Consider the following 27308-nt stretch of genomic DNA (forward strand, 5'->3'; position numbering starts at 1 on the left):
CCAAGGTTATTTATCTAGTTACTGGTGAAGTCAGAGTTAGAACTCAGTCTGGGTCCAGAGTCCATGTTCCTAATAAATATACTGCCAAACACAAACTTCCACTTAAATGATACAGATTCAGCCCACAGATCTATGTACCTATAACTACACAGCAAGGGGCTGTCATTTCAAGTAAAGTTGGGGGTAAGAAGGCATACTAAAACCTAGGGTATTGAATAAAGTCTGAATATTGAACATCATTACTCCCAGACTCTTCCTTCAACTTTGGAATACACTCAGGCTTGTGCATTTTTATTCCCAGGCCACAGCAGAAGACTGACAAATCCTACCCTGGGGAAACTGGCCCAGCAAAGACTGTGATATACGGGAACTGCTCGAGGAAAAAGCCAGCTTACTGCCTCAACATAATACAGTAAAGTCCGCCAGATCACAACCCACCTATGCACACTTAGCCTCTTATCTGCTTTTTGGTGTCTCTCTTTTTTTTTAACTGAAATATATTTGACATGTAACATTATATTAGTTTCAAGTGTACAACATAATGATTTGGTATTTGTATACAATGTAAACTGGTCACCACAATAAATCTAGTTAATATACATAACCACATATAGCTATTTTTTTCTTATGATAAGAATGTTTAAGATCTATTCTCTTAGCAACTTTCAAATATACAGTACAGTATTATTAACTATAGTCACCATTTTATACATTACATCCTATCATGTATGTCTTTTATAACTGGAAATTCATAACTTTTGACCACCTTCACCCATCTCACCCCCCCCCAACCCAACCACCAGTCTGTTCTCTACCTACAAGTTTGATTTTTAAAGATATGGAATGATTCATGAATTTGTCTGTGGGCCATGCTAATTTTCTCTGTATTCCAATTTTTATGTGCTGCTAAAGCAAGTACTTTGTTATCTTACTCTTAAATATCAATGGATAGAAGGGATCACCAAGCACCAAGAAAGACAGAAGGGCATATAGGAAAAAAAGGAATATTGAGAGAGCAGAGACAATAACAGAAGAAAACCTCATAATATACATATTTAATATACTGAACTAAGATATAACATCTGTTAAATAAGAATAAGCTACTACAGAAAAAGAAACAGAATAAGAAATGGCTCTTTAAAATAAAATTAAGATAGCTAAAATAAAATATTCAATAGATGGTTAATTAGAAGAAAATTTAAGGAAACCTCCAAGAAAGGAGAAAATAAATGAAGGAATGAAAAACAAGAGAGAAAAGAAAGGAAAATTAGGGAATCGATCCGTAAGGTCCAATATTTAACTAATATTAAGTTCAAGCAAAATGAACAGAGAAAAAATGAAGAAAACTATCAAATGAAAAAATCTATAAAAAAATTTCTTGAACTGAAGGAAATGAATTTCTAGACTGAAATTTCCCAGTAAGATGAATGAAAAAGGATTCTCACAGCATGTACACACTGTGCAATTTTAGAACACTGATTGTGGTGGTGGTGGGTGGATGATCCTAAAAGTCTCCAGAGGGAAAAGAGGAATCATATATAAAAAACTAATTTTGAATGACATAAGAATATTTTCCTATAGCTAGAGGCTAGACAATTTAAGGAAAATATCAACATTCTAAGGAAAAAGGATTTAAAACCTTGGATTTCCAACCTATGATTCATTACTCAACAAAACTATCAAGCACCTTTGAAAGTAGGATAAAGATATTTCTAAATAAGCAAATCTTAAAAAATGTGTCCCATGCATGGAGGACATTAGGAGAAGGAAGGGAAAAATAAAGGAAGGGGGGCAATCAGAGTGGGAGACGAACCATGAGAGATTATGGATTCCAAGAAACAAATTGAAGGTTTTAGAGGGGAGGGGGCTGGGGGGATGGGTTAGCCTGGTGATGGGTGATAGCCTGATGAGGGCACGTATTGCATGGAGCACTGGGTGTTACACGCAAACAAAGAATCATGGAACACTACATCAAAAACTAATGATGAAAAAAAAAACTAATGATGTATTTGTATGGTGACTAACATAACATAATGAAATAAAATTAAATTAAAAAAATGTGTCCCATGTATCTTTAGAAAGCTGATGGAGAATTAAAATGAGAGGGTCAATAAAGAAGCAGCCATGGGAATGCAAAAGACACAGGCTCCAATACAGAATGGCAAGAAGGAAATCCCAGGACCACAGCAAATTAAGGTTTTAAAATGAGAGCTTGCATCAGTCCTAGTGAACGGTCTTAGGCAGGGGATGGAGAACACCAATGGATTTCTTCAAGAAAAGGATGTAATTACAATGACCTCATGTGGTTGACCAGACTGAGAGGCATTTTAGAGCTTTGACAGAGTACTTGGCTATGAATTAGTATGAAGTACATAGAAAACTTGCGATGTGAAGAAATGAGATAATTAACAAGAAACCATTGTTCATTATAATGCTTGTGGTACTGTATGATTTTGAAACAATGCTTATATATTTTTCCTTTGATAAAAATAAAAGTAACAATGAATAAAGCCAATTTATCCAATTTATAACATACAAAACTTTTCTTACAGAACTGATACAATAATTAAATAATTTTATTTGGTCAGTAGCAATATTCAAAAATATTCAGATTAATTTGCAAACATTTCCTAATAAATCAAGGAGTTATAACTGTGGAAAAGATTTAAGACGCTTATTCTTTGTAACAATGAAGACTGTTTTATTCTTTGTGACAGTTGATCACAGACCTTTTTTCTACCTTGTTCTATTTCGTTAAGGCCATTAAAACAATTAAAATCCAAAACCATTTTTTACCATTGGGAATAATTATCATTTATTATTATAAGTAGACTCATTTTAAAATAATAAACTTGGTGCTGGGTCCCCTACATATTCTTCTCTCATTTAATCCTAACGAAACTGCAGCTAAGTGAGGTTGGTTAACTTCTCTAAGATATAAAGACAGAATGTACCAGAACCAGAAATCAAAGCAATTCTGCCTCTAAATCTCAAAATCTTTTTACTCCAACAATTTATAGTCCCGTCCCCAGATAGCCTTACTTTGAGAATATCATCAAATTAATCTTTGTAAAATACTAATTTCATCATGCGGTCTTGGATAAAGAATTTGTAATACATCACATGAAATCCAAATTTGACTAATTTTATTTCCAAGGTCCTCCATATTTTATCCAACCATATTCACTAATTTCCAATGCATGGCCTTCCAAAAGACCATATTTTAACATCTTTAATGAAAGAATTTACGTATTTTATTATGCTTAGGAGTACGGCAGCAAACAAAAAGCTGAACAATGATTAGAATGAAATTCACTATTTACCAGTCACCTAAATGAAAATTTCTTAGTCCTATTTGCATATTATTTTAAAAGAAACACCAAATTTAAAAGTATGAAGAGGTAGTTTAAACCAATTCCACTCATTTAACTTCTGCCTTATTTAGCTGAGCATATACAAACCAGCAAAATCTTTCCCAGAAAGAACTGTCATTCTCTGGAGGCAATTCCCAGGATCCATGAATCATCTAAAAGGGGAGAGGAGGGACCCTTTCTTTTAAAGACAGAAGGAAATAACTTATGCTTCTTAGGTGTTTATGACATTTGAAAGGATCACGAATAATAATTTTAAAAATAATAATTTTAATAATGGCAAAAAAAGCATTTATTGAGGCCAAAATGTCTCTGATTTTGTGGAACAGAGATGACCATTAAAAACAAAACTTTTCTAACTGGCAGTTCCATTAAATAGGATACATTTACACCTAAAACAGATTGGCTGAATGGTGCTTAGAAACACACATCAAGTACACTAGTAACTCTGCTTTCTCTTATACAGTAGTACAAGAGATTTTTTTAAGCTTTAAAGTATATAAGCTTTTTTTTTTATCATAACAGTAACAATATTAGTTTAATAGCTCTAAAAGGCAGTCAATGTAAAAATTTCCTTTTCAGAGGTGGCTAGCTGCATACTGGACTTTAAAAAATATCCTTAGATTTTCTTATACATGCACTGATCTCTTCTTAGAGAGCTATTTGGTTAGGTTGTATTATAGCTTCATACTAAAAGCAAAAAAATTTAAAACAACAATAACAAAAATCTGCAAACTCTCAACACTAAAAAGACAAAGCACTGTTAAACGAAAAAAACAACTTGATTCTTTATGATTATTATTAGAATCAAAAGGAATTAAAATTCACTGTTCAAGAGTTTACTGTTTTAAGTCTCTAGCATTTATTTTCATAGCATAGAATATCTACTAAGATAATAGAAATGAAAATCTACAACCAGACTTTTTTTCTAAGGTTAACACAAAGAAGTTCAGGAAAGCAGTAGTATAATCAAATCAATCAATAAACTGCTGAAAAGTTTAGAAAAGTGAAAAGCAAAACCCAAAACCCTAGCACTTAAAAATTACAACTTTTTTCATCAAAGTCTCAAGTTAGTAGTTAAAATCAATTAGTTCTCAACTGCCATGAGGAAAGAAATTATTTTTATTAATACTCTGAAGAAGAGGAAACAGAAGGTCAAACATACTAATTTTTTTTTCTCAACAAACAATAAATTAACTTTGGATCTATGACTAGAACTGAGATCTCAATTAATGTGCTCAGATCAGCAGACTATTTCTCAGTGTAAAAGATTCCAATCATACAGAGTAGATTTTTCGGCTATTACTCATAAAGTGAATTTATGGGCTATGGTCATCACTGTTATCTTTAATAGATTACAAATGACAATTTTCAAATCTTTTAAGGGAACATTCAACGAGGACTAGGAAATAACAAAAACAACAAAAGATTTTATAGTGCACATTTACATTAAGATAGCGATTAAAGACAACCTACAGAATATATTTAAAGAGTAGTCCAGACCTTCAAAGATAATTGAAAATTACTGCTCCAGAAGACTCCAGAGAAAACACCTATAATGATTTCTTGAGTACTTTTTCTCTTGTGTACCTACTTAGTAGGATAGTTTTTCTGTTTAATTTTTACCCAACTTTGTTTTTTTGCTTTAAGATGGAAAGAACATTTCTGATTTGGGGATTGACTAAACTTGACTATGACTGCTTTGGGGAAAAGGTAGACAGAAATGATCTTTGAATATACATTCAAAATATATCAATGTTTTGAACATGATTTTTAAAATAATGTCCAGTAAATCAGATTTAAAACTTAGGATTATAGTTTGTTTAGCAGTTATAAAATACATATTCTAGAAAATATCATAAACTGAAACTCCAATGTGGAAAACATTTTGAAGCTTATAAAGCTAGACGTATTTAACAATTTACCTTGTTTCTAATTGTTTTATACTAGATTGTAACTGCTGTAAACGCCTATCTGATGCTTCCTCTCTTCCTTGGGCAGACAACATTTCCTCCTCCTAGAAAATAAAGAAACTGGAAGCTTGAGTATGTGAAAATACAATACATCATTATACAACATAAAGAAAAGAATTCACTCTATAAAGTTATTACACTTCTAGAATTCAATATGTAAGTTTAAAGAAGGGATACCAATATAGCATTATCTAATCAACTCCTTAAAAATTGATCTAGATGTCTGAGAGCTGTCCATGAAATCTGTTTCACTAAAAAACATTCTGTAGCATAGTATTTACGGTACGACTCCTTTCACATTAAAAAAATTTAAACATATATGCATATATATATACACACACAGAAAAAACGTCTTTAAGCTATAAACAATCTGTTAACAGTGATTATTTCCTAGAGATAGACCTGCAAGGTAATCTTGCATTACCTCTATTATATATTTTGTATATATGTTGTGCTTTTCTTTATATTTTTCAATATTATTTGAATTTTTAGGAATAGCATGCACTACTTTTATAACTAGAAAAGGAATAAAATTGAAAATAAACAAGCAATAACAGTTTGGAAATAAATCATGTACATAGTAAAAAAAGGGGAAGAAAATCTCACTATCAATTTTGTATTAGAAAAACAATAATAAAAAGTCATTGCATATAAATGTCTACCAATATTTCAAAATATTTCTATACTGCAAATCTAACAAAACAAAGCAGGGATTTGTATGCAAATAATCTGCCTTTAGAATATGCTCTTTTAAAACTTGGTTATATAGCATACCATTACAATCATAGGATATTTCTTCTCTGACCTAGCAATGCTTTGAAATAAATAGGTTTGATTTCTACCACCTTTACAAAAAATCCTGTTTATCCTTTCTTGCCTTCTGTTGTGTTATTTTTTACATACCATTTTAATTCTACTGACTTTTAGCTATATCTCTTTGAATTAATTTTTAGTAGTTGCTCTAGAAATTATAGTATGTATCTTTAACTCATCCCAATTTATTCAGAGTTAATATCTAGTTCAGAGAAAACATCGGAACCTTGCAACAAGTATTTATCTCCATGTACCATCCTAGTCTTGAGTGCCATTGTTCTATTACATCTGCGTACTTTACAAATCCATCACATAGGTAGGGATCATTGAACTCTAACTCTGAAACTGATAATACATGGTATGTTAATTAATTGAATTTAAATTAAAAAAAAGAAAAAGAAATAAATCCATCACATACACTGCTCAATTCTGCTTTAAAGCAGTCATAGCTTTTAGGTATTAATTAGAGAAAAAAATGTACAAAAATATTTCATATTTACAATTGTTGTTGCTTTTAATTTCTTCCTATATCTGAGTCACCATCTGGTGTCCTTTCCTTCTAGCCTAAAGAATTTCTTTTGGAACATTCTTTGAACAACAGCTCTGCTAGTGACAAATTCTCTCGTGTCATTTATCTGAAAATGCCTTTATTTTACCTTCATTTTTGAAGTACAGTTTCACTGGACATAGAATTCTTAGTGAGCATTTTTTTCCCTTCAGCACTTCAGATATATTATTCCAATGTTTTTTGCTTACACGTTTCTTCTAAGTCAGCCATTACTCTTACCACTGTTGCCCAGTTCATGCCATTTTCCTGTTGCTGCATTCAAGTTTTCACTTTATAACTGGCAGTCAGTATTGTCATGATGTGTAGAAGTAATTTTCTTTGTGTTTATCCTACCTGTTTTCCACCAAATTTTGGAAGTATCCAGCCATTATTACTTTAAACATCTTTTCTGTCCCCCTCCCTTCTGCAATTCCAATTACATTCCTGTTGGCTTGCTTCGTATTTTCCCACAGATCTCTGAGGTCTTGTTCATTTTTCTTCCATCTTTTATTTTATTTTAAAGATTTTTATTTAGTTATTTGACACAGAGAGAGAGAGAGCATGCACAAGCAGGGGGGAGTGGCAGGCAGAGGGAGAGGGAGAAGCAGGCTCCCTGCTGAGCACGAAGCCCAATGCAGGACATGATCCCAGGACCCTGGGAACATGACCTGAGCTGAAATCAAGAGCCACCCGCTTAACCGACTGAGCCACCCATTTTTCTTCCATCTTTTAAACTCTGTTTTTTGGATAGGAAAATTTCTGTTGATCTGTCTTCAAGTTCATGGCTTATTTCTTCTGCTTTTTCCAATCTATTCTTGAGCCCATCTAATTAAATTTTTATTTTGGTTGCTGTACTTTTAAACTCCAGAATTTCTATTTTTAAAATTATTTTCTATTTCTCAGTTAAAATTCTCTATCTGCTCCATCACTGAAGCCTTATTTTACTCTAACTTAAATACACATTTTCTTTAATTCCTTGAACATATTTATAACCACTTATTTGAAGTCTTTGCCTGCTAAATCCAAGAGCTAGGTCTGCTGAGAATGAATTTCTATGGACTGCTTTGCTTCCCCTAACCCAGCCCCATCAGTCACACTTTACTGTCTAGAGAGTTTTGGTTGAAAACTGTATAATATAGATAATGCATTGCAGTTACTTTGGATTCTGTTTTGTTCTTGAGGATTATTAGTTTTTCTGTTCAAGGAGGCAATTATCTTGCCTCGATTCAAGCTCGATCAGTTCTTATTTCTTTCCATGGTTGCTTTTTTACCTAGGCTTCCTGGAAATTCTCTTGTGCCTACATACTTTAAGGATTGGTCAAGTTTGGGCAGGGGTAGGGCTCATCCTCTTTGTGATTTTGTTGGTCTTGGAGAGTCCCCTGTAATTTCAAGCTGCTCTGCCTGCTTTGGGCTCTGTCCTCTGATACAAACATTAAGGCTTCAGCTTTCTGTTGCTTGAACAGCACACATTTCAGGAATGCAATCAATTATAAGAAGCGGTAAACTCAGACATATAGTTCCATATAGCTCTATCTTTCAAGAGTAGTTTTCTTTCAGGTCCGTGCCTACTTTTTCACTCAACTCCCTCTCCTACCCCCATATGCCTAATTTGGCTGTCAGCCCTGGATCTGGTCAGAGTTTATAATCAGGATTTAGGTTTTTCTCTCTGTTTTTCGTTGTTGTTGTTCTTTTGTTGCCAATATTTCTTCTTTAAATTTTCAACTGCTTTTCCTACCCTTAACTTTGATCTTGGCTATTTAAGTCCACATAAAGCTGTTGTTTTCTGAAGCTATGGCAGTTCGCAAGAACTCTCAGGTCAGAAATTCAAAAACTTACAATTTGTACCTCTTTCAGTGTCTTTCTATTTTTGGGTGTGTCCCAGTGTTTTAAAGAATGTATCCAAGTTTTATAACTGTTATCTATGGGAAGTTTTACATAAGCCTTTCACAAATCACATTAGAAATCTATAATCAACTTTCACAGATTAGGAAATAAGGCTTAGAAAAGTTACGCAGCTAGTAAATACCACAGCTAGAATTTTTAATAATTATATCCACCTAAATCTAAAGCCTGACCTTTCCTTGACACTTTCCTGAAATGTCACTATTACACATAAAAACCAGGGTCTCTTATGCCAATAAGTATTTCCATAAATAACACAAAATGTAGTATTACATGCTTCTTTTCATCTATGTATTACCAATTAATCAAACTTCATCTTGACTTAATATGTCTTTCAGTAATGATGTGTCTAGGAATGATTACAATGTTTTACTGACTCAGGATAAAGTGAATGGAAGTAATTTCCAAAATTATAATTTAGCTTCCTAATTTTGTATTTTATATTTAGAGAGCAATAAAATGATTTTTAATTTATTTTCCAGCAACCCTCTTTAACACCTAATCCAAAAAATATTAATAATAAAATTCACAGAAAACTAAGCTATAGGCTTCCAGTTGTCTTAGAAATAGGAAAATACCTTCTTTTGCATTTGTCCTTGAAGATTTTCAGTTGTGTTATTTAACTCTTCCACTTTTGCTGCTGCAACTCTCAGATCTAACTTGGCTTGCCTAAAGTAGAAAGTAAATTAATAAACACTTTTCATAGGCCATAAAGAATTAAAAACGCTAGAAAAGAAATCTAAATTTGGTAAAATCACTAGTAACTCTTATGTACCTAAAAATGGATCTAAGGGGTATATACTGAAAGATTCCTTTATTACTGACAAAATGCACGTGGAAGAGTAAAGAGGAAAAGTATAGGTGAAGGGCAGGGGTGTAAAGTGGGAGTCATTAATACTTTACTTGGATAAATTATATTTCATACTCAAATGATTCATATTTCATGAAAAAGCACTTTATCATCTTAGTAAATTACCTAACAAGAATGGCAGTGCTAAGCAGAATATAGTTACGTTTATAACTTCCTGAATTTATAGAGTTAAAGAAATATCACTGATTGGTTTTTCTATGAAAATGAACCAAAGCTTCAATGTCTGATCACTCCTTAAACACCAGGAGTATGTATTATATAACCACTTAATATAATGAATTCAAACATTTGTCTCAAGATAGTGTAATAATTTTTTTTAGAAATTATAGTTGCAAAGGACAAAAATAACAAGTTTTTTGAATGTTCCATTAGTATCAAATAAGTTTCAATATCTTCTTGACTCCCCATAGAAAAAGATTTTAGAATAGTAAGACTTTCTGAAACAGAAAAAAAGATTTTTAATATCCTACCAATTAAGCATTAAGTATGAATACAAAACACTTGGATTATGTAAAAAACATAAACATTTTTAGGAACAAAGCTACTTTAGTGCAGGAACTGCCCATATTTATTTCTTAATTATATTTTATGTAGGTATTATAAATCAACCATTTTAGTGCTGTTGGACTTAAAATATTATTTGATGAGAAATTCACAATATATGTTAATTGATTTACTTTTGGCTAACAGTATTTATAAATTACATTACTGATTAGCATAAGGCAATAGGAAATAAAAATCTAACAGTAGCTAAAATGTATCAGATAATTATTAGGTAACAGAAACGGTCCTAAATGCTTTGCAATCATCTCACTTAGTACAATTAACTTTCTCTGTAAATTAAGTACTATTAAGACTATTCCACCAAACTAAAGTTGAGAGTGAGGTTGACAGAGATTTACCAACTTGCCCAAGGATTCACAAATTAAGTAATGAAACTGGTATTTAAACAGAGTTCTCTATGATACACTGTCTACAAAAAAATGGTTCCAATAATATAAAATTAAGCACTTTAGGAAAATGCTTTGTTTTGAATAAATCTAATTTATAAAAATCTGAATTTATCAGACATAAAACAGACTTTTTCTACTTGCAAAATGGTTCACCAACAACAAAACTAAAACCAAAAACCACCTTATACCAATGTATTTTAAATCTTCCTCAAGGTTAGAGATAATTTCAGGACTGCAATTATCATATGAATCAATAAATGAACCTACCATTTATAACATTCTGTATATTTTAAAAGGAAAAAATTAAGTAGTAAGATACTTAAGTAAGGCCATGGCATGATTAAGGAAAAAAATGATCGGTTAGAGACACAATCAAAATAGGATGCAATATGGAAAACCCCAGAGTCAGGAACCTAGTTCTGTCACTAACTAGGAATGTGGCCTAATGTAATTCACCTGACCACAAGCGTCTCAGCTATCTTATGTCCAACAACAGGGAGGTGGATTAGACAATCTGTTAAAAATCCTTGTTTAATAACATTTTCTGGATTCCCTACTTCTTTGGGCACACAATCAACACTTCTCTGCATGGCATATAAGGCTAATCATCATTTGGCCCCAAGGAGTCTGCAAAGACCAAAACCCTACAATAGATGGTCTCCTGATTTCTAATTTTCCTAATGATTCTACTTCTAAATTGTCTTTCAATTGTGTATTCCATTTCCATTTCATGGCCCAACCTTTGGTCCCATCATTACTTCCAGTACTAGTCCAGTAGTTTCCAAACTGAAGTCCTCACTGTGGGTCTCTTCCTTAATTCAATTAATCCCTGAGAGGCAGCATTCACCAAGACACCTCTCTGAAAACACAGGAGCTGGCTGGTGCCATTTCCCTCCCCCACCCCTCAACGTAAATACAGAGCCACCTGTGGGAAGCAGCACAGCGTGACTATTGGCTGCCTAAGGTGCAAACCCCTGAGCTCTGGTGGGATGGCCCTTCTTAGTCAAACTTGTCTCTGTCTCAGCATGGTGGGCCCCTACTCCAGAAGACCAGCACAGACCCCTGCCCACACCATGTCTCCAGACCAGAGGGTTCTGAGCAGATTTAGATTTAGGGCCCCAGTTCTGGTGGAGGTGGTATCAGGTCTCATTTCACAGGCAGACCAGAGCACACCTCATTAAAACTCACTACATTCAGTCAGGGACCAAATACTGCCCACAGGAGGCTAGGAGAACCTCTGCAGAAGACTGGCCTGAAGGAGAGAGCAGCCAAAACACAATAGCAGAGCATACTCAGTACACAGTGGAGACACTCCCTGAAGTGCCAGACCCTGGGTACTACATGATTTCTTCTTCATAAGGCCAGTATTTTCAGAAGCAGGATACAAAACTGGCTTTTCTAACAAAAAGAAGAAGGCAGAGATTAGACAAAATACTAAGATGGAGGAATTTATCCCAAATGAAAGAAAAGGATAAGACCATGGCCAGATATCTAAGCAAAACAGATATAAGTAACATGTCTGATGAAGAATTTAAAGCAACAATCATAGGATACTTAGCAGGCTTGAGAAAAATAGAAGACATCAGTGAGACACTTACCACAGAGATAAAAGAGTTAAAAAAGAATCCATAAGAGATGAAAAATACAATAAATGAGATTGGAAACAGGTGTGATGCAATGAACATCAGGTTGGAAGACACAGAGAAAGGAACTGGTGATCTAGAAGACAAAATAATGGAAAATAATGAACCTGAATAAAAGATAGGAAGAATTCTGCAAAACGAGAACATGTATGTATATAATAACATTCGTATTCTAAAGAGTCCGAGAAGAGAGAGAAAAGGTGGCAGAAAATTTATTTCAAGAAATAATAGCAGAAAACTTCCCTAATTGAGGGAAGGAAACAGACATCCAGATACAGGAGGCAGAAAGAACTCTCATCAAAATCAACAAAAGCAGGCCAACACCAAGACATACTGTATTTAAATTTGCAAAATATAGTGATAAAGGAAAAAAAATCTTAAAAGCAAAAAGACAAAAGAAGTCCTTAGCTTATAAGAGAAAACCCATAAGGCTAGCTGGAGATTGCACAACAGAAACTTGGCAAACCAGAAGCGAATGGCATGATAAAGTCAAAGGGCTGAATGGGAAAAATGTACAGCCAAGAATACTCTATCCAGCAAGGCTATCAATCAGAATAGAAGGAGAGATAGATTTTCCCAGACAAATAAAAACCAAAGGAATTCATGACCACTAAACCAGCCCTGCAAGAAATATCAAAGGGGATTCTTGGAGTGCAAAGGAGAGACCAAAAGTGACAAAGACAAGAAAGGATCAGAGGAAATCACCAGAACAGTGAAAAAACAAGTGATAAAATGGCAATAAATACCTATCAATAATTGCTTTGAATGTAAATGGACTAAATGCTCCAATCAAAAACAGAGGGTGTCAAATGGATTAAAAAAACCCAAACAAACAGCACCCATCTACATGTTGCCTACAAGAGACTCATCTTAGACATAAAGATACTTGCAGATTGAAAGCGAGGGGGTGGAAAACCAATTATCATGCAAATGGATGTGAAAAGAAAGCCAGAATAGCAATACTTATATTGGATAAACTAGACTTTAAAGCAAACATAAAGGAACTAACTGAGAGTAACACAATAACAGTAGGAGACTTTAATACCCCACTTACATTAATGGACAGATCATCTAAACAGAAAAACAATGGCTTTGAATGACACACTGGACCAGATGGACTTAACAGATATATTCAGAACATTCCATCCTAAAACAGCAGAATACACATTCTTTTCAAGTGCACATGGAACAATCTCCAGGATAGATCACATATTTGGCCACAAAACAGGCCCAACAAATACTTGATTGAAATATTTGAAAATTGGGCGCCTGGGTGGCTCAGTTGGTTAAGCGACTGCCTTTGGCTCAGGTCATGATCCTGGAGTCCCGGGATCGAGTCCCACATCGGGCTCCCTGCTCAGTGGGGGGTCTACTTCTCCCTCTGACCCTCTTCCCTCTCGTGCTCTCTGTCTCTCATTCTCTCTCTCAAATAAATAAATAAAAAATTTTTTTTAAAAGAAATATTTGAAAATTATTTGAAGACTGAAATAATACCATGCACCTTTTCTGACCACAACACTATGGAACAAGAAATCAAACACAAGAAAAAAATCTGGAAAGACCACATACATGAAGGTTAAACAACATGCTACTAAACAAAGAATGGGTCAACTAGAAAATCAAAGGAGAAATAAAAAAATCCATGGAAACAAATGAAAGTGGAAACACAATGGTCCAAAACTTTGGGATGAAGAAAATGTAGTCCTAAGAGGGAAGTATGCAGCACTACAGGCCTACCTCAAGAAGCAAGAAAAATCTCAAATAAACAACTTAACCTTACACCTAAAGGAGCTAGAAAAATAACAACAAATGAAGCCTAAAGTCAGCAGAAGGAAGTAATTAAGATTAAAGCAGAAATACATGATATAGAAACTGAAAAAACAATAGAACACATCAATAAACCCAGGAGCTGGTTCTTTGAAAAAAATGAATAAATTGATAAACCTCTAGTCAGAGTACCAAAAGAGAACCCAAATAAATAAAATCACAAACAATAGAGGAGAATTAACTACCAAACACCACAGAAATCCAAACAATTATAAGAGAGTATTATAAAAAAAGTATATGCCAACAAATTGGACAATGGATAAATTCCTAGAAACATACAAACTACCAAAACTAAAACAGAAAGAAATAGAAAACTTGAACAGACTGATAACCAGCAAAGAAATTCAATCAGTAATCAAAAACTCCCAACAAACAAAAGCCCAGGACCAGATGGCTTCACAGGGGAATTCTACCAAACATTTAAAGAAGAATTAATACCTATACTTCTGAAATTGTTCCAAAAAATAGAAAAGGAAGGAAATCTTCCAAATTCATTCTATGAGGCCAGCATTACCCTGGTACCAAACCCAGATAAAGGCTCCACTGAAAAAAAAGAACTATAGGCCAATATCCCTGATGAACATAGATGTAAGAATTCTCAATAAAATACTAGCAAACTGAATCTGACAATACATTTAAAAAATCATTCACCATGATCAACTGGGATTTACTCCTGTGTGGCAAGAATGGTTCAATTTGTAATATCAATCAATGTGATAAATCACATCAATAAGAGAAAGGATAAGAGCCATATGATTCAACAGATTTAGAAAAAACATTTTACAAAGGACAACATCCATTCATGATAAAAACTCTCAACAAAATAGGTTTAGAGGGAACATACCTCAACATAAAGGCCATCTATGAAAAACCCAAAGCTATTATCATCCTCAATGGGGAAAAACTAAGAGCTTTTCCTCCACGGTTAGGAACAAGACAGGGATGTCCACTCTCACCACTGTTATTTAACATAGTACTGGAAATCCTAGCCACAGCAATCAGACAACACAAAGAAATGAACGGCATTCAAATTGGCAAGGAAGAAGTCAAACTTTCACTATTCGCAGACAACATGATATTCTATGTAAAAAATGTGGAAGACTCCACCAAAAAATTGCTAGAACTGATACACGAATTCAGAAAAGTTGCAGGATACAAAATGAACATACAGAAATCTGTTGCATTTCTGTACACCAATAATGGAGAAACAGAAAGAGAAATTAAGGAGTCATTCTCATTCACAATTCCACCAAAAACAATAAGATGCCTAGGAATAAACCTAACCAAAGAGGTGAAAGACCTGTATTCTGAAAACTATAAAACACTGATTGATGAAAGAAAGTGAAAAGAACACGAAGAAAATGAAAAATATTCCATGCTCTTGGACTGGAAAAATAAATATTGTTAAAATGTCTGTATTACCTGAAGCAATCTACACATTTGATACAATCCCTATCAAAATACCACCAGCATTTTTCACAGAGCTAGAACAAACAATCCTAAAATTTGTATAGAACCACAAAAGACCTCAGAAAAGTAAAGCAAAGCTGGAGGCATCACAATTCTGGACTTCAAGTTACATTACAAAGCTGTAGTAATCCAAACAGTATGATACTGACACAAAAATAGACACATAGATCAATAGAACAGAAAACTCAGAAACGAACCCACAAGTATATGGTCAATTAATCTTCAACAAAGCAGGAAAGAATGGAGAAAAGACAAATGGTGTTGGGAAAACTGGACAGCAACATACAAAATAATGAAATTGGACAAGTTTCTTACACCAAACACAAAAAAAATAAAATTTCTAGGATTTTTCATTAGTGTAATTTTTGTTACTTGTAATAGCAGAGATTTGAATTAAACCTGTAAAAGAAAAAATCTTCGCTCTGTTAATTCAAGTATAACCAAGTATAAAAGATACAATATAGTACTATACTTAAATTATAGCATTAACTTGGACAGAAATTAAAATGTCTTAATTATCAATATGTATTTTTTGAGATTTAACATCAAATACAGTGAGTCTATTTTAAGATAAATTTTTATACATTTCTTTTGTAGTCTCATATCAATAGAGTTCTAGAAATGTTTATATTTCTTTCATACAATGAAAAATGGTAAAGTTCTGAAAGAAATAAAACCCAGGTTTTACTGATTTGATATGTATACTAAATTTTTAAAATTTTTTTTGTTTCAAGTTTTTGTTCAAATTCAGTTAACATATGGTGTAATACTACTTTCAGTAGTAGAATTTAGTGATTCATCACTTATATATCACATCCAGTGGTCATCACAAGTGCCCTCCTTAATACCCATCACCCATTTAGCCCATCTCCCTGCTCCTTCCTCTCTAGCAATCCTCAGTGTGTTCTCTATAATTAAGAGTCTGTTTTATGGTTTGCTCTTTTTTTTCCTCCCCTATGTTCATTGTTTTGTTTCTTAAACTCCACATGAGTGAAATCATATGGCATTTGTCTTTGACTTATTTCACTTATCATAATACATTCTAGCTCCATTCACGTCATTGCAAATGACAAGATTTTCATTCTTTTTCATGGCTGAATAATACTCCAGTGTGTGTGCGAGTGTGTGTGTGTGTGTGTGTGTGTGTACCACAACTTCTTTATCCATTCATCAGTTGATGGACATTTGGGCTTTTTCCATAATTAGGTTACTGTTAAATATTCTAAATTTTTTTTATTTTAAAGCTTTTATTTATTTATTTGAGAGAGAGAGAGTGAGCACAGAGGGAGAGTGAGAGGGAGAAGCAGACTCCCCACTGAGCAGAGAGCACGATGCGGGGCTCGATCCCAGGACACTGAGATCATGACCTGAGCTGAAGGCAGATGCTTAACTGACTGAGCCACCCAGGCACCCCAAATATTCTAAATTTTTAAATGTAAAAGAAAAATACACACATTAGGTACTTTAATAAGTACTTCTATAATTATCTGGTATAAATAAACCAATCATTTGTGCTTAAAAACTTTAGAAAGTCCCCAAACATAATTTTAGACAAAGTTCTGAATTTTTAAGATCACTTCTTACCATAACTGATACTGTACTAATAATTCAGTACATGAATCATAATTCATGTACTGAGCTATCAAAATTTTAAGAGCTTCTACAGTCTAAAAACAGTTCATTTGTGTATAATTTTTTATACAATTTAGTTCAAAATTATACATACTTTAGTTCAAAATGCTGAATTCTATGTTAGAATATAATTTTCTATCATACAAGTAGTTCTGTATACTTTGTATGAAAGTGAGCTTTCTGCAACCATATGTACATAGTCTCTATCTGAGTCTTACTTCAGAATGTTGGGGGGTGGGAGAGTAGTACCTCGCATCTCTCTTTTTCAGAATCACTATAGCTGATTCTGATATACAGCCACTGTCTTAGATTTTACAGAATAACTACGCAATCAACATGTTTATCTTTGCAAAAATACTGTAAACAATGATTACAAATATAGCTTTAGAGTCTTACAAGTTTAAATATCACTGATAATCTGGAGAATATATTAATTTTTCTGTTATTATATAGGCTTATGCAACGGACATGTTAAAAAATTTTTACCACACACCTGTCATGTATCAGACACAAAAGATGTTATGCAAGGGGGTACAAAGCACACGAACATAGGTGAGACACAGGAATCTTTAGAAGGGCCACAAAGGGGCGCCTGGGTGGCTCAGATGGTTAAGCATCTGCCTTCGGCTCAGGTCATGATCCCGGGGTTCTGGGATCGAGGCCCGCATTGGGCTCCCTGCTGGGCGGGGAGCCTGCTTCTCCCTCTGCCTCTGCCTCTCTCTCTCTCTCTCTCTCTCTGACTCTCATGAATAAATAAATAAAAAAAAAAAAAAGAAGGGCCACAAAGCACACTTCTTCAAGCACCACCAAAGATTAAAAGAAAGTATTATAATTCAGAGTAGGCAGTTATTTGCATTTAAATCAGAGAATATTGAAGCAGGAGGTATTTAAAATGAGAATTGGCCAAGAAATGGTGAATCACACAAGCGCGGACAAAGAGACAGCTTCAGAAAGGAATAAAATAAGTACAAGCATGAAGGTAGGAAAGTGTAGGACTTGCTTAGAGAAGATGGGAAACAAGACTGGAAAGGTGATGGGAGGTCACAATGTGGCTCAATTAACAAATTAAGTGATCTGTATTAATTTAAATGTAATGGGGGAGTTGCTCAAATAATGGGATCAGAGCTGTACTTTTGGAATTTAAATCTGGCATTTGTACATCAAAAACTAATGATGTACTATATACTAACTGAATATAATAAAAACAAATAAAATAAAAAAATAGATCTGGGATTTGTGAAAAAGGATGAACCAGAATGATGGTTCTGCCTCTTTCTTTAACCAATAGATCATAATAAATGAGCCAGAGGCAGAAAAGATCTAAACTAGAGTCATGGTGACAAGTAAGCAGTTCCACTGGGTAAGATGGCATAGATTTTACCAAGGCAGAATCTAAGAGATTCTATCCATTCATTCTTTGAACAAATATTTATTGAGTGCTTATAATATGCCAGCAATTTCAAAAAAGGGAAAGGAGAAAATATAATAATCTGAAGAAACATCAAGTGACATCTATATACTGGAGGTCTTGGAAGATTTACAGTGGGATAAGAGTGAAAGCAGAGAAACCAGATAGAAGACTAATACAAGCAAGAGACAGTGATGGCTTGGGATAGAGGTGAGGGTGGTAATGATTGGATTTGTGATAATCTGGATATAGAGCCAACAAAATTTGAATGCAGGGGCGAAGCAAAAGAGAAGTATCAAGCAAAATTCCTAGGTTTGATGATGGTATTAATTACAAGATAGGGAAGACCTGCACTCCTCACTGCAACCACAGCAGTTCCACTTTTATCAATTTTATATATTGGGGTTCTACGTATTAGATTTTTTAAAGGGTTCTGCTGCTAAAAAAAAAAAAAAAGTTTGAAAACCCTTGCTCTAGCAATTCAAGTATAGAGCTCCACAAAGTGATCATGACCAGAGGTACATATTTGGGAAACAATATTATTGAGATTAAAGTTTAAGTTGGGTAGGATAAATGTGATCATGTAAGGAGGGGGGGAAAGTGCAAACACAAAAGACAGTAGAGAAATGTTCACGAAGGACAGAAAAATCATCAACCACAGATAATAGAAGATTTTGTTTTCGGGCAAAAAAGGTAAAATGGTACCAGTAAAGTTGAGGAAAAGAAGAGGGAGGTGGGACTAAATTCAAGTTGAAAGAAATTCCAGAGTGACTACAGCAGATACAGATTCTTCTTCCAAGCAATTTTCAAAAACGGAAAGGAGAAAATATAGTAATCTGAAGAAATATCAGGTGACATCTATATACTGGAGGTCTTGGAAGAACCCCACAGAAGAGAGACTAAATACAATTGCAATGAAAATCCACTGAGTGTTAAAAAAGGTGAGTGATGTGATTTGTTTTATGCTTTGAGGAGACTATGTTTTATGCTTTGCGCTGGTGTATAAAAAAAATTAATGATGAACACAATGATTATGTAACTTAAACTTTGTTGCATGAAACATAACAAAATTGTATCAAAAATTACATTCCTATCACATCAGCTCTTATGCTCTTCAATAAAACCATTTAGTTATAAATCACATTTTAAAGATTTCTTGGATTTTATGTCATTTAAATAGAACACTAAACATAAAAAATACTTATAATATGTCTATCATGCATTTAAACCTAGAGATGATTAGTAATAAACAGATTTAAAAGTCAATATAGCTTAAAGTCTGGATCCATAATGGGAAACACTGAAAAATCTCTTAATTTAGTCTGCAAAGCTACTGTTAGTTTTATTAAAAAAATTTTTTTTTCAGGTGTACTTTAGAAATCAAACTACTAAGTAGACATACATTACTCCACAACTGAAGACTTTAACATATAATTTTCTAAATAGTTACAGTTCAAGAAAAACAGTTGTGCCCCCAAAAGACCAAGGGTAAAGTACATTAATAAAAAACCCACATAAATTTAGTTTTGCCCCTCCAATGAGATACAATTTAATTACTTAATTAACTGACTTAATGACTCAAAAAATATTTTTTGAGCACTTGCCATGTGTCTAGCACTGTGTTAGATGATGCAAGATAAAAATGGCTAAATTAGGAGCTTATAAACTAGCAAAGAGAGATCAATTTGTAAAGAATTATGTACACTGTGTTAAAAATGCTGTGACAGATGTATGTGCAGTCTATGGCTGAAGCAAAAGGTAGGCATGCTTGGTTCCTACCCAAGGAGGAAGAAACCATAAAGATTTCGCAAAAGATTTCTAGAAAATGTGACACTGGAGCTGAACCTTGAAAGTTAAGAGGACATTTATCAGCAAAGGGCCTTTCAGGCAGCCTGAACAATGTGAGCAAAAGTAGGGAGTTATGAAATAGCATGACTTGTTCGGGAAACTGAAAACAGTTCAGGAAATTGAGGTGAGGACTGACAAAATATGCGTTAAGTTGCCAGGAGTCAAGTCACAGAAAGCTTTAATGTCATTTTGAGTAATTTGAATTAAATCCTATAGGCATATAGTAGCCATCAAAGAAGAAAGACATGATCAGATTTTATTTTAGAAAGATAATTTGATGACTATGAAAAAAGAAGATGGGGAGGGAGAATTAATTTGGAGGTTACTGGAGCATTGATGGACTGAGCAAAACAGTAACAATATAGTGATACAAAAGGGGAGGATCTGAGAGACATTTAGGGGGTAGAGCTGGGACAGCAAAAGATTTCGGATGCCTCCTGGTTTTCTGAAGCAGGAACTGGATGGTGTCATTCGCAAATATAAAAAGATTCAGGAGATATGGTAAGAAGCTCAGTTTAGTACCTCTGACCTATGTGACTGGAAATAACAAAAAGAACCTCAAGCTAGAAAAACTGAATGGGATCTCATCTTTAGAAACTGTTGAATCCACAAAAGATTTGTGAAATGGGTCCAATTACAACAATTTTGAGGCTATATCATACAGAAACTTATTAAGGACTGTTTCTACACTCTGAGCACACATGTATATGTTCAAGTTTTCAATAAATATAAAATAAGGTGATTGACAAGTTATAGATTCTTTATATGAAGATAATATCTGTATCTGTTAATGAGATCATTCCTTAGTGGCTAAAATTTTTTAATCTGATAAATGGTTAATATGGATCCCTATGCAAGTGCTTTAGTCAATCTTTACAGTTAGGTCCTTTTACAAGTTATTCCTGAGGGGTGTCTGGGTGGCTCAGTTGGTTAAGTGGTTGGCTCTTGATTTCAGCTCAGGTCATGATCTCAGGGTCCTGGGATAGAGCCCGGCATCGGGCTCCACACTCAGTGGGAAGTCTGCTTCTCTCTTTCTCCCACTCTGCTCCCTCTGCTCCTACCCCCTGCCCCCGCTCTCTGTCAAATAAATAAATAATCTTTAAAACAAAAAACAAAATGAAACAAAAATAAAATAAGTTATTCCTGAGATACACAAATGACAATCCTTTCCTTCCAAGACATTACAAGGCAGGGGCACCTGGGTGGCTCAGTTGGTTGAGCCTCCAACTCTTGATTTTTGGCTCAGGTCATGATCTCAGGATTGTGAGGTAGAGCCCCATAGTGGGCTCTGCCCCCAGTGCAGAGTCTTCGTGAGATTCTTTCCACCTCCCTCTTGCTCCTATCTCTGCTCCTCCCCCAGCTCATGCTCACTCTCTCTAAAATAAAAAAAAAAATTTATAAGGCAGATGTACAATCTGAGCACGACTTGAAAAATAATCGTTTCTATAAGTCAGCTAAATATACATTATAAACAAATATATATGACAAAAAAGCACTGAAAGAGAAATAGCATAAAATCTCATCTTAAAGTGAATAAATGCTGAGTATATCCATAAGAAAAGAGTAAAAATCTGGTGTAATGAATTGAGAGAAGTCTTCTTGGAGAAGAGAGGTTTTAACCAGATTTTGAAAGTTATAAGTTTTCTGAGAAACAGAATAATGATCAAAGGCAAAAGGAAGAAACCCAAAGTTTTTCCATGAAAAACAGTAAAATGACTATTTTGAGCAGTTTGTACATAACTGGAAGGTTGAGGGGGGCAGCTGAATGATGGTTCTTAGAAACTAGGCTGAAGAGTTTTATCTGCTATGACAGAGTATCACCAAAAACTCCTGAAAAGGAAAATTATAAAAGCTTTCATAAGTTCCCATGATTCCAATTTTCTTTTTGCACTATAAAACCAGACAGCAAACGAAACTAATTGTTTTCAGTGTAAGTACAAACTTAAACAAATCTAGTATTTAAAGAGTTTTCAATTTAGTTATTCTTGGCATAGTTATAGGGGCATCTCAAAACCTAAATTTTGGTAATGTCAATATGCCCCATCATTCAGAATCTGTCAAGCTTGAAAGCAACACCCTCTTCTCTAAAAGAAGCATCTGCTTATCCTTATGTTTCTTCAAATCTGTGGCAGGAAAAGCAAGCATAGTTTTATGTATACAACCATGAACTGCTTAATGTTAAGCTATGGAATACTGTCAGTAAATATTATGGCAAAATTGCTCAGGGACAATAAAACACTTAAAACCTTTTAGGCTTTAGAAAACCACAACTAGCTTTACTGATCTCTAACCTTAATTTAAAATTTTTAGGCCCAACTGTCCAAAAACCAAATGAAACTTCCATGCAGATGTCAAAAGTCCATTTAACCACTCATGATCCTTTAATAATTAATTCTCATTCTCAATTTTATTACTGCTGTGAATACTGTTAGAAAGCCAGGTTTAGAAACTCACCAGATTAGCAATTACAAGATATGAGTTCTAATTCCATGAATTTGTTGTGCAACCCTGGACAAGATAATTTCTGAGCCTTTGGTTCAGTTTGGTTTCTTCTATAAAATTGGGAAGTTAAACTAAGATGATCACTGAGATATGTTTAGCAATAAAATTCTGAAATTCTCCCCCTGTCCTTTAGCCTGATACCACCAAGTTCTGCCCATTTTTCCTACATGGAATCTTTTATATGCATTTTAATTTTTCTATTTCTATTATCATATGACTGTAGGTCTTTATCAGTCAATTTCCTTACTCATCTTCCTTCCAGAATCTCCACACCCTGATTTATCCTACATACACCATAAGTCATATTCTTTTATCTTCCACTCTTTCTGAACCTTGAGTGCAGAGTAGAGTTAATCACACTACTCTTTCCATGGCCCGTTATCACTATTAGTTGTGAAAGACTGCTCTCGTTTGTTTCTTTTATTTTCCTGTTCATTCCCAATCCCTCTCTCATTCCCCTTCATTTTGTAGGTTCACATTAAAATGTGATATATTCTTGGACATACACAAATAAATTTTATTTATTTATTTGTTTTAGAGAGAAAGAGCACAAGCAGGGGGAGTGGCAGAGGGACAGGGAAAAGCGGGCTCCCTGCTTAGCAGGGGAGCCCGATGCAGGGCTCGATCCCAGGACCCTGGGATCCTGACCTGAGCCAAAGGCAGACACTTAACCGACTGAGCCACCCAGCCGCCCCTGCATGCATGTGTTTTTATGCTATAGATCCGTATCTCTTTTTACTTTAATATAAACCTTGTTTTTTAGATCTATCTATGTTGCTGTAACTACACCTTTACATGTAAATACATGTTTCTAAATGATGGGTTGTCTTTTCATTTGACATATTGATTTTTGAAATAGAAGTTTTACATTTTAACATATTCAAATATATCAATCTTTTCCTTTTTGGCCTGCATTTAAATTCTGATTAAGAAACACTTTCCTAGCAAAATGTTCAAGAGAGATTGTTCGATATTTAAAAAAAAATCTATACAGTTTTGCTTTTTATATTTAGATACTTAATCCATAAAACCACATAAACACTTAAATATGAAAAGCAAAACTTTACAGATTTTTTTGCATGGATAGCAACCATCCCTCATATGATTATTTCCCTATTGATTTATAATGCCACCTCTGTCATATACTAAATTTCTATTTACTCTTTTTTCTGTTCTATTTTGTCAAACTCATGCTCTTACAAATAACATTGCATTTTATTCTTCTAAAGAATGGTCTTCAGAAATGGCACTTTCCTATTTAATGATACTAGGATTAGATTACCAAGTTTCTCTCTCTCAGACACATATATACACACAAACTACAGGAGTTTTAACACAAATTACACTGAGATTAATTTTAAAGATCTGGCAACACTTATTCTCTTTAGGGAATTTAATCTTCCCATCCAAGAAAAGTTGACCATTGAACAACATGGGGGTTAGGAGGACCAACCTCCCACATCATGTAGTAAAAAATCCGCATATAACTTTTGACACCACCAAAACTTAACTACTAATAGTGTACTATTGACCAGAAGCCTTACTGATAACATTTATAGTTGATTAACCCATATTTTTTATTTTATTTTTTTTATTTTTTATTTTTTATTTTTTAAGATTTATTTATTTATTTATTTGAGAGAGAGAGAATGAGAGATAGAGAGCATGAGAGGGAAGAGGGTCAGAGGGAGAAGCAGACTCCCTGCTGAGCAGGGAGCCCGATGTGGGACTCGATCCCGGGACTCCAGGATCATGACCTGAGCCGAAGGCAGTTGCTTAACCAACTGAGCCACCCAGGCGCCCGATTAACCCATATTTTTTAAATTATACATATTATATACTGTATTCTTATAATAAAGTTAGAGAAAAAAAATTAAGAAATTCCTAAGAGAAAATACATTTATAATACTGTATATATTTATTGATAAAAATCTGCATATAGATGGACCCATGAAGTTCAAACCTGTGTTGTTCATGAGTCAACTGTACTTATCTATTCCAGTCTCATGGCTTTAAACACTATTCTTTTTTTTTTTTTTTAAGATTTTATTTATTTGACAGAGAGAGACACAGCAAAAGAGGGAACACAGGCAGGGGGAGTGGGAGAGGGAGAAGCAGGCTTCCTGCCGAGCAGGGAGCCTGATGCGGGGCTCGATCCCAGGACCCTGGGATCATGATCTGAGCCGAAGGCAGACGCTTAACGACTGAGCCACCCAGGTGCCCCTAAACACTATTATGTTGATCATCAAACATGTCATATCTTGAGTCCAGATCTCTATTGAACTGCTTGCTAATGGTTATCAGCATGAGGATTTCCAGTAGTTACTGCAAACTCAATATGGCCCAAACTGCCTCCTCCCCCACCAAATCTGGCCACCTATACATAGACTTCTCAGTACATTCTTCAGTTGCTTGTGGAAAAAAAACCCATCAAGTCACTCTTATGACTCAATCTCCCTGTTACCTCCATCCAATTTATCAGTAAATCCTCTTGAACCTACCATATAAAACATTAATATCCAGAACCTGACCATGTCTTAACCATCTCCCACCGTTACCACCACAGTCCTACTCAACGTGATTTTTTGCCTGGGTTACTGTAATAGCTTCCTCACTGGTCTCCTTGCTTCCATTTTTGCCTCATTACAGTCTATTTTCAATATGGCAGTCAGAATGATCAATCGATTAAAATATAAGTCAGATCATATCAATCTCCTATTAAAAACCATTCCTAAAAAACGAACAAAAAACCATTGTCCTCACAACAGCCTATAAGGCCCCATATGACCTTGTCTTCCACTCTCCAAAACATTTCTGACTTTATCTCTTACTGTTCTCCTCCTTGTTTACTCTGTTCCAGTATACTCTGTATACTAGTGAGAGAGAGTATAAAAAATGGCCCCAAATTCTTCCTACTGTACATCCACATCTTTGTAACATGATGTTGAAAATCTTCCCATCAAGAGGGGTATCTATTTCCCTATCCTTTGAATTTGGGTTGACCTGGTGAGGTGCTTTGCCAGGAGTAATTAACAAATATAACTCAAGAGAGGCTTGAAAAGTATTTGTACATTGGGATTTGCTCTCTTACTATCTTTAGGAACCCTGCATGACCAAGTGAAGAAGTAAGATTTTCTTTGTTGTCCTGGTGAAGAAACTGCCAATTGCCAGACAGGTTTATCATCCACTGCCAACTACTACACTAACTGTTAGCAGACCAACCATCTGACTAGAGACACATAGGCAAGTCCAGTAGATACAGCCCAGTAAGCCCAGACCGGAAAACTGCTCTATTGTCCCCCCCATATCATAAACTAAATGGGTTATTGTTTTGAGTCACAAAGTATTGGAATGGTTTGCTACTCAGCAATAGATCACAGAGACATCCAGCTTCTTTGCTGTTCCTTAGGCACGTTTCCAACTATGCAATGGCAAGTTCTACACTTGGAACACTTTCCCTGTATTGTATGGATAATCTGTTCACATCCTTCAAGTCTTTGTTCAAATCTCAACTGCTCAGTGAGATATTCTGAATACTCTATTTAAAACTGCAAGCCCTTCACTACCCCCTCTCCCTCCATAGTAGCAGTATCTTTTTTATTTACAGTAGGTCGTTGGGACACATCTGAGTTTATGCTAATGAAGTGACTCAAGGTAGGACCCTAGATAGTTTCAGAATGGGAGCTGGGCCATGCTGGAAAGAGCAACCATGTAATTAGAAAGTTGGAGCTTTGAGCCATATGATACAGGCCCAACTTCCTGACCTCCAGGGAGGGGAGGGAGACTGGAGATTGAGTTCAATCAAGTGGCCAATGATTCAATCAGTTAAAGTACTTAAATTTCAGAAGTATAGTCAAAGTTTTGTTCTATGATGCAGTCATTTCAAAAATATTAAAAAGTAAATTTATTTACATTTAACATAAATCATATGCACATAATAAAAATCCAATAAAATCTCTGGACACCAAGTCTTAGCTGAGCTTCCTAGTTGATGAACATAGTGATATGCCAGGAGGGTGATGCTCCCTGGTTCCATGTCCAGAGGACATGAAAGTTCAAATTTTGAGACCTTCCTAGATCTCACTCAATGGGTTTCTTCTTTTGGCTGGTTCTGATCTGTGACCTTTAAAATAAAACTAATCATAAGTACAGTGCTTTTCTGAGTTCCCTGAGCCATTTTAGAGAATTACTGAGCCTGGGTAGTTAGTGGGAACACTTGCATTTACAGCCAATTGGTGAGGGGTGTGGGTGGCCTGGGGATCCCTAAACTTGTATCTTAGTGAGGGTAGTCTTGTTGGGGATTATGCTAGTAACTTGTGGAGTCTGGACTAACTATGGTTAGTGCCAGAACTGCACTGCAACTTGTTATACTTTTATACTCCCTAGAGTTTTCTATAATGGACTTATATTACTTTTATAATTAAAAAGACCAACTTCCATCTTGAAAAAAAGAATAAAATCTTGCAATTAAGTAAGTCATTCTACTTTAAGCTGTAAAATCAGTAACATCTAAAGAAATAAGGATGACCAAATAAGAGCCCACAAGTA

The 27308-nt window shown here is 34.6% G+C and overlaps 1 protein-coding gene across 1 annotated transcript in view; it reads right to left on the reverse strand.

Moving 5' to 3' along the window:
- Nucleotides 1-27308, reverse strand: part of SCLT1 (sodium channel and clathrin linker 1) — a 184626-nt gene that overhangs the window by 94268 nt on the left and 63050 nt on the right. The window contains 2 exon segments of the mRNA XM_027600311.2: nt 5297-5388; nt 9185-9275. Of these exon segments, the coding sequence (XP_027456112.2) occupies nt 5297-5388; nt 9185-9275 (183 nt within the window).

The sequence above is a fragment of the Zalophus californianus genome, chromosome 2, assembly GCF_009762305.2.
Source record: "Zalophus californianus isolate mZalCal1 chromosome 2, mZalCal1.pri.v2, whole genome shotgun sequence".
Lineage (NCBI taxonomy): Eukaryota > Metazoa > Chordata > Mammalia > Carnivora > Otariidae > Zalophus > Zalophus californianus.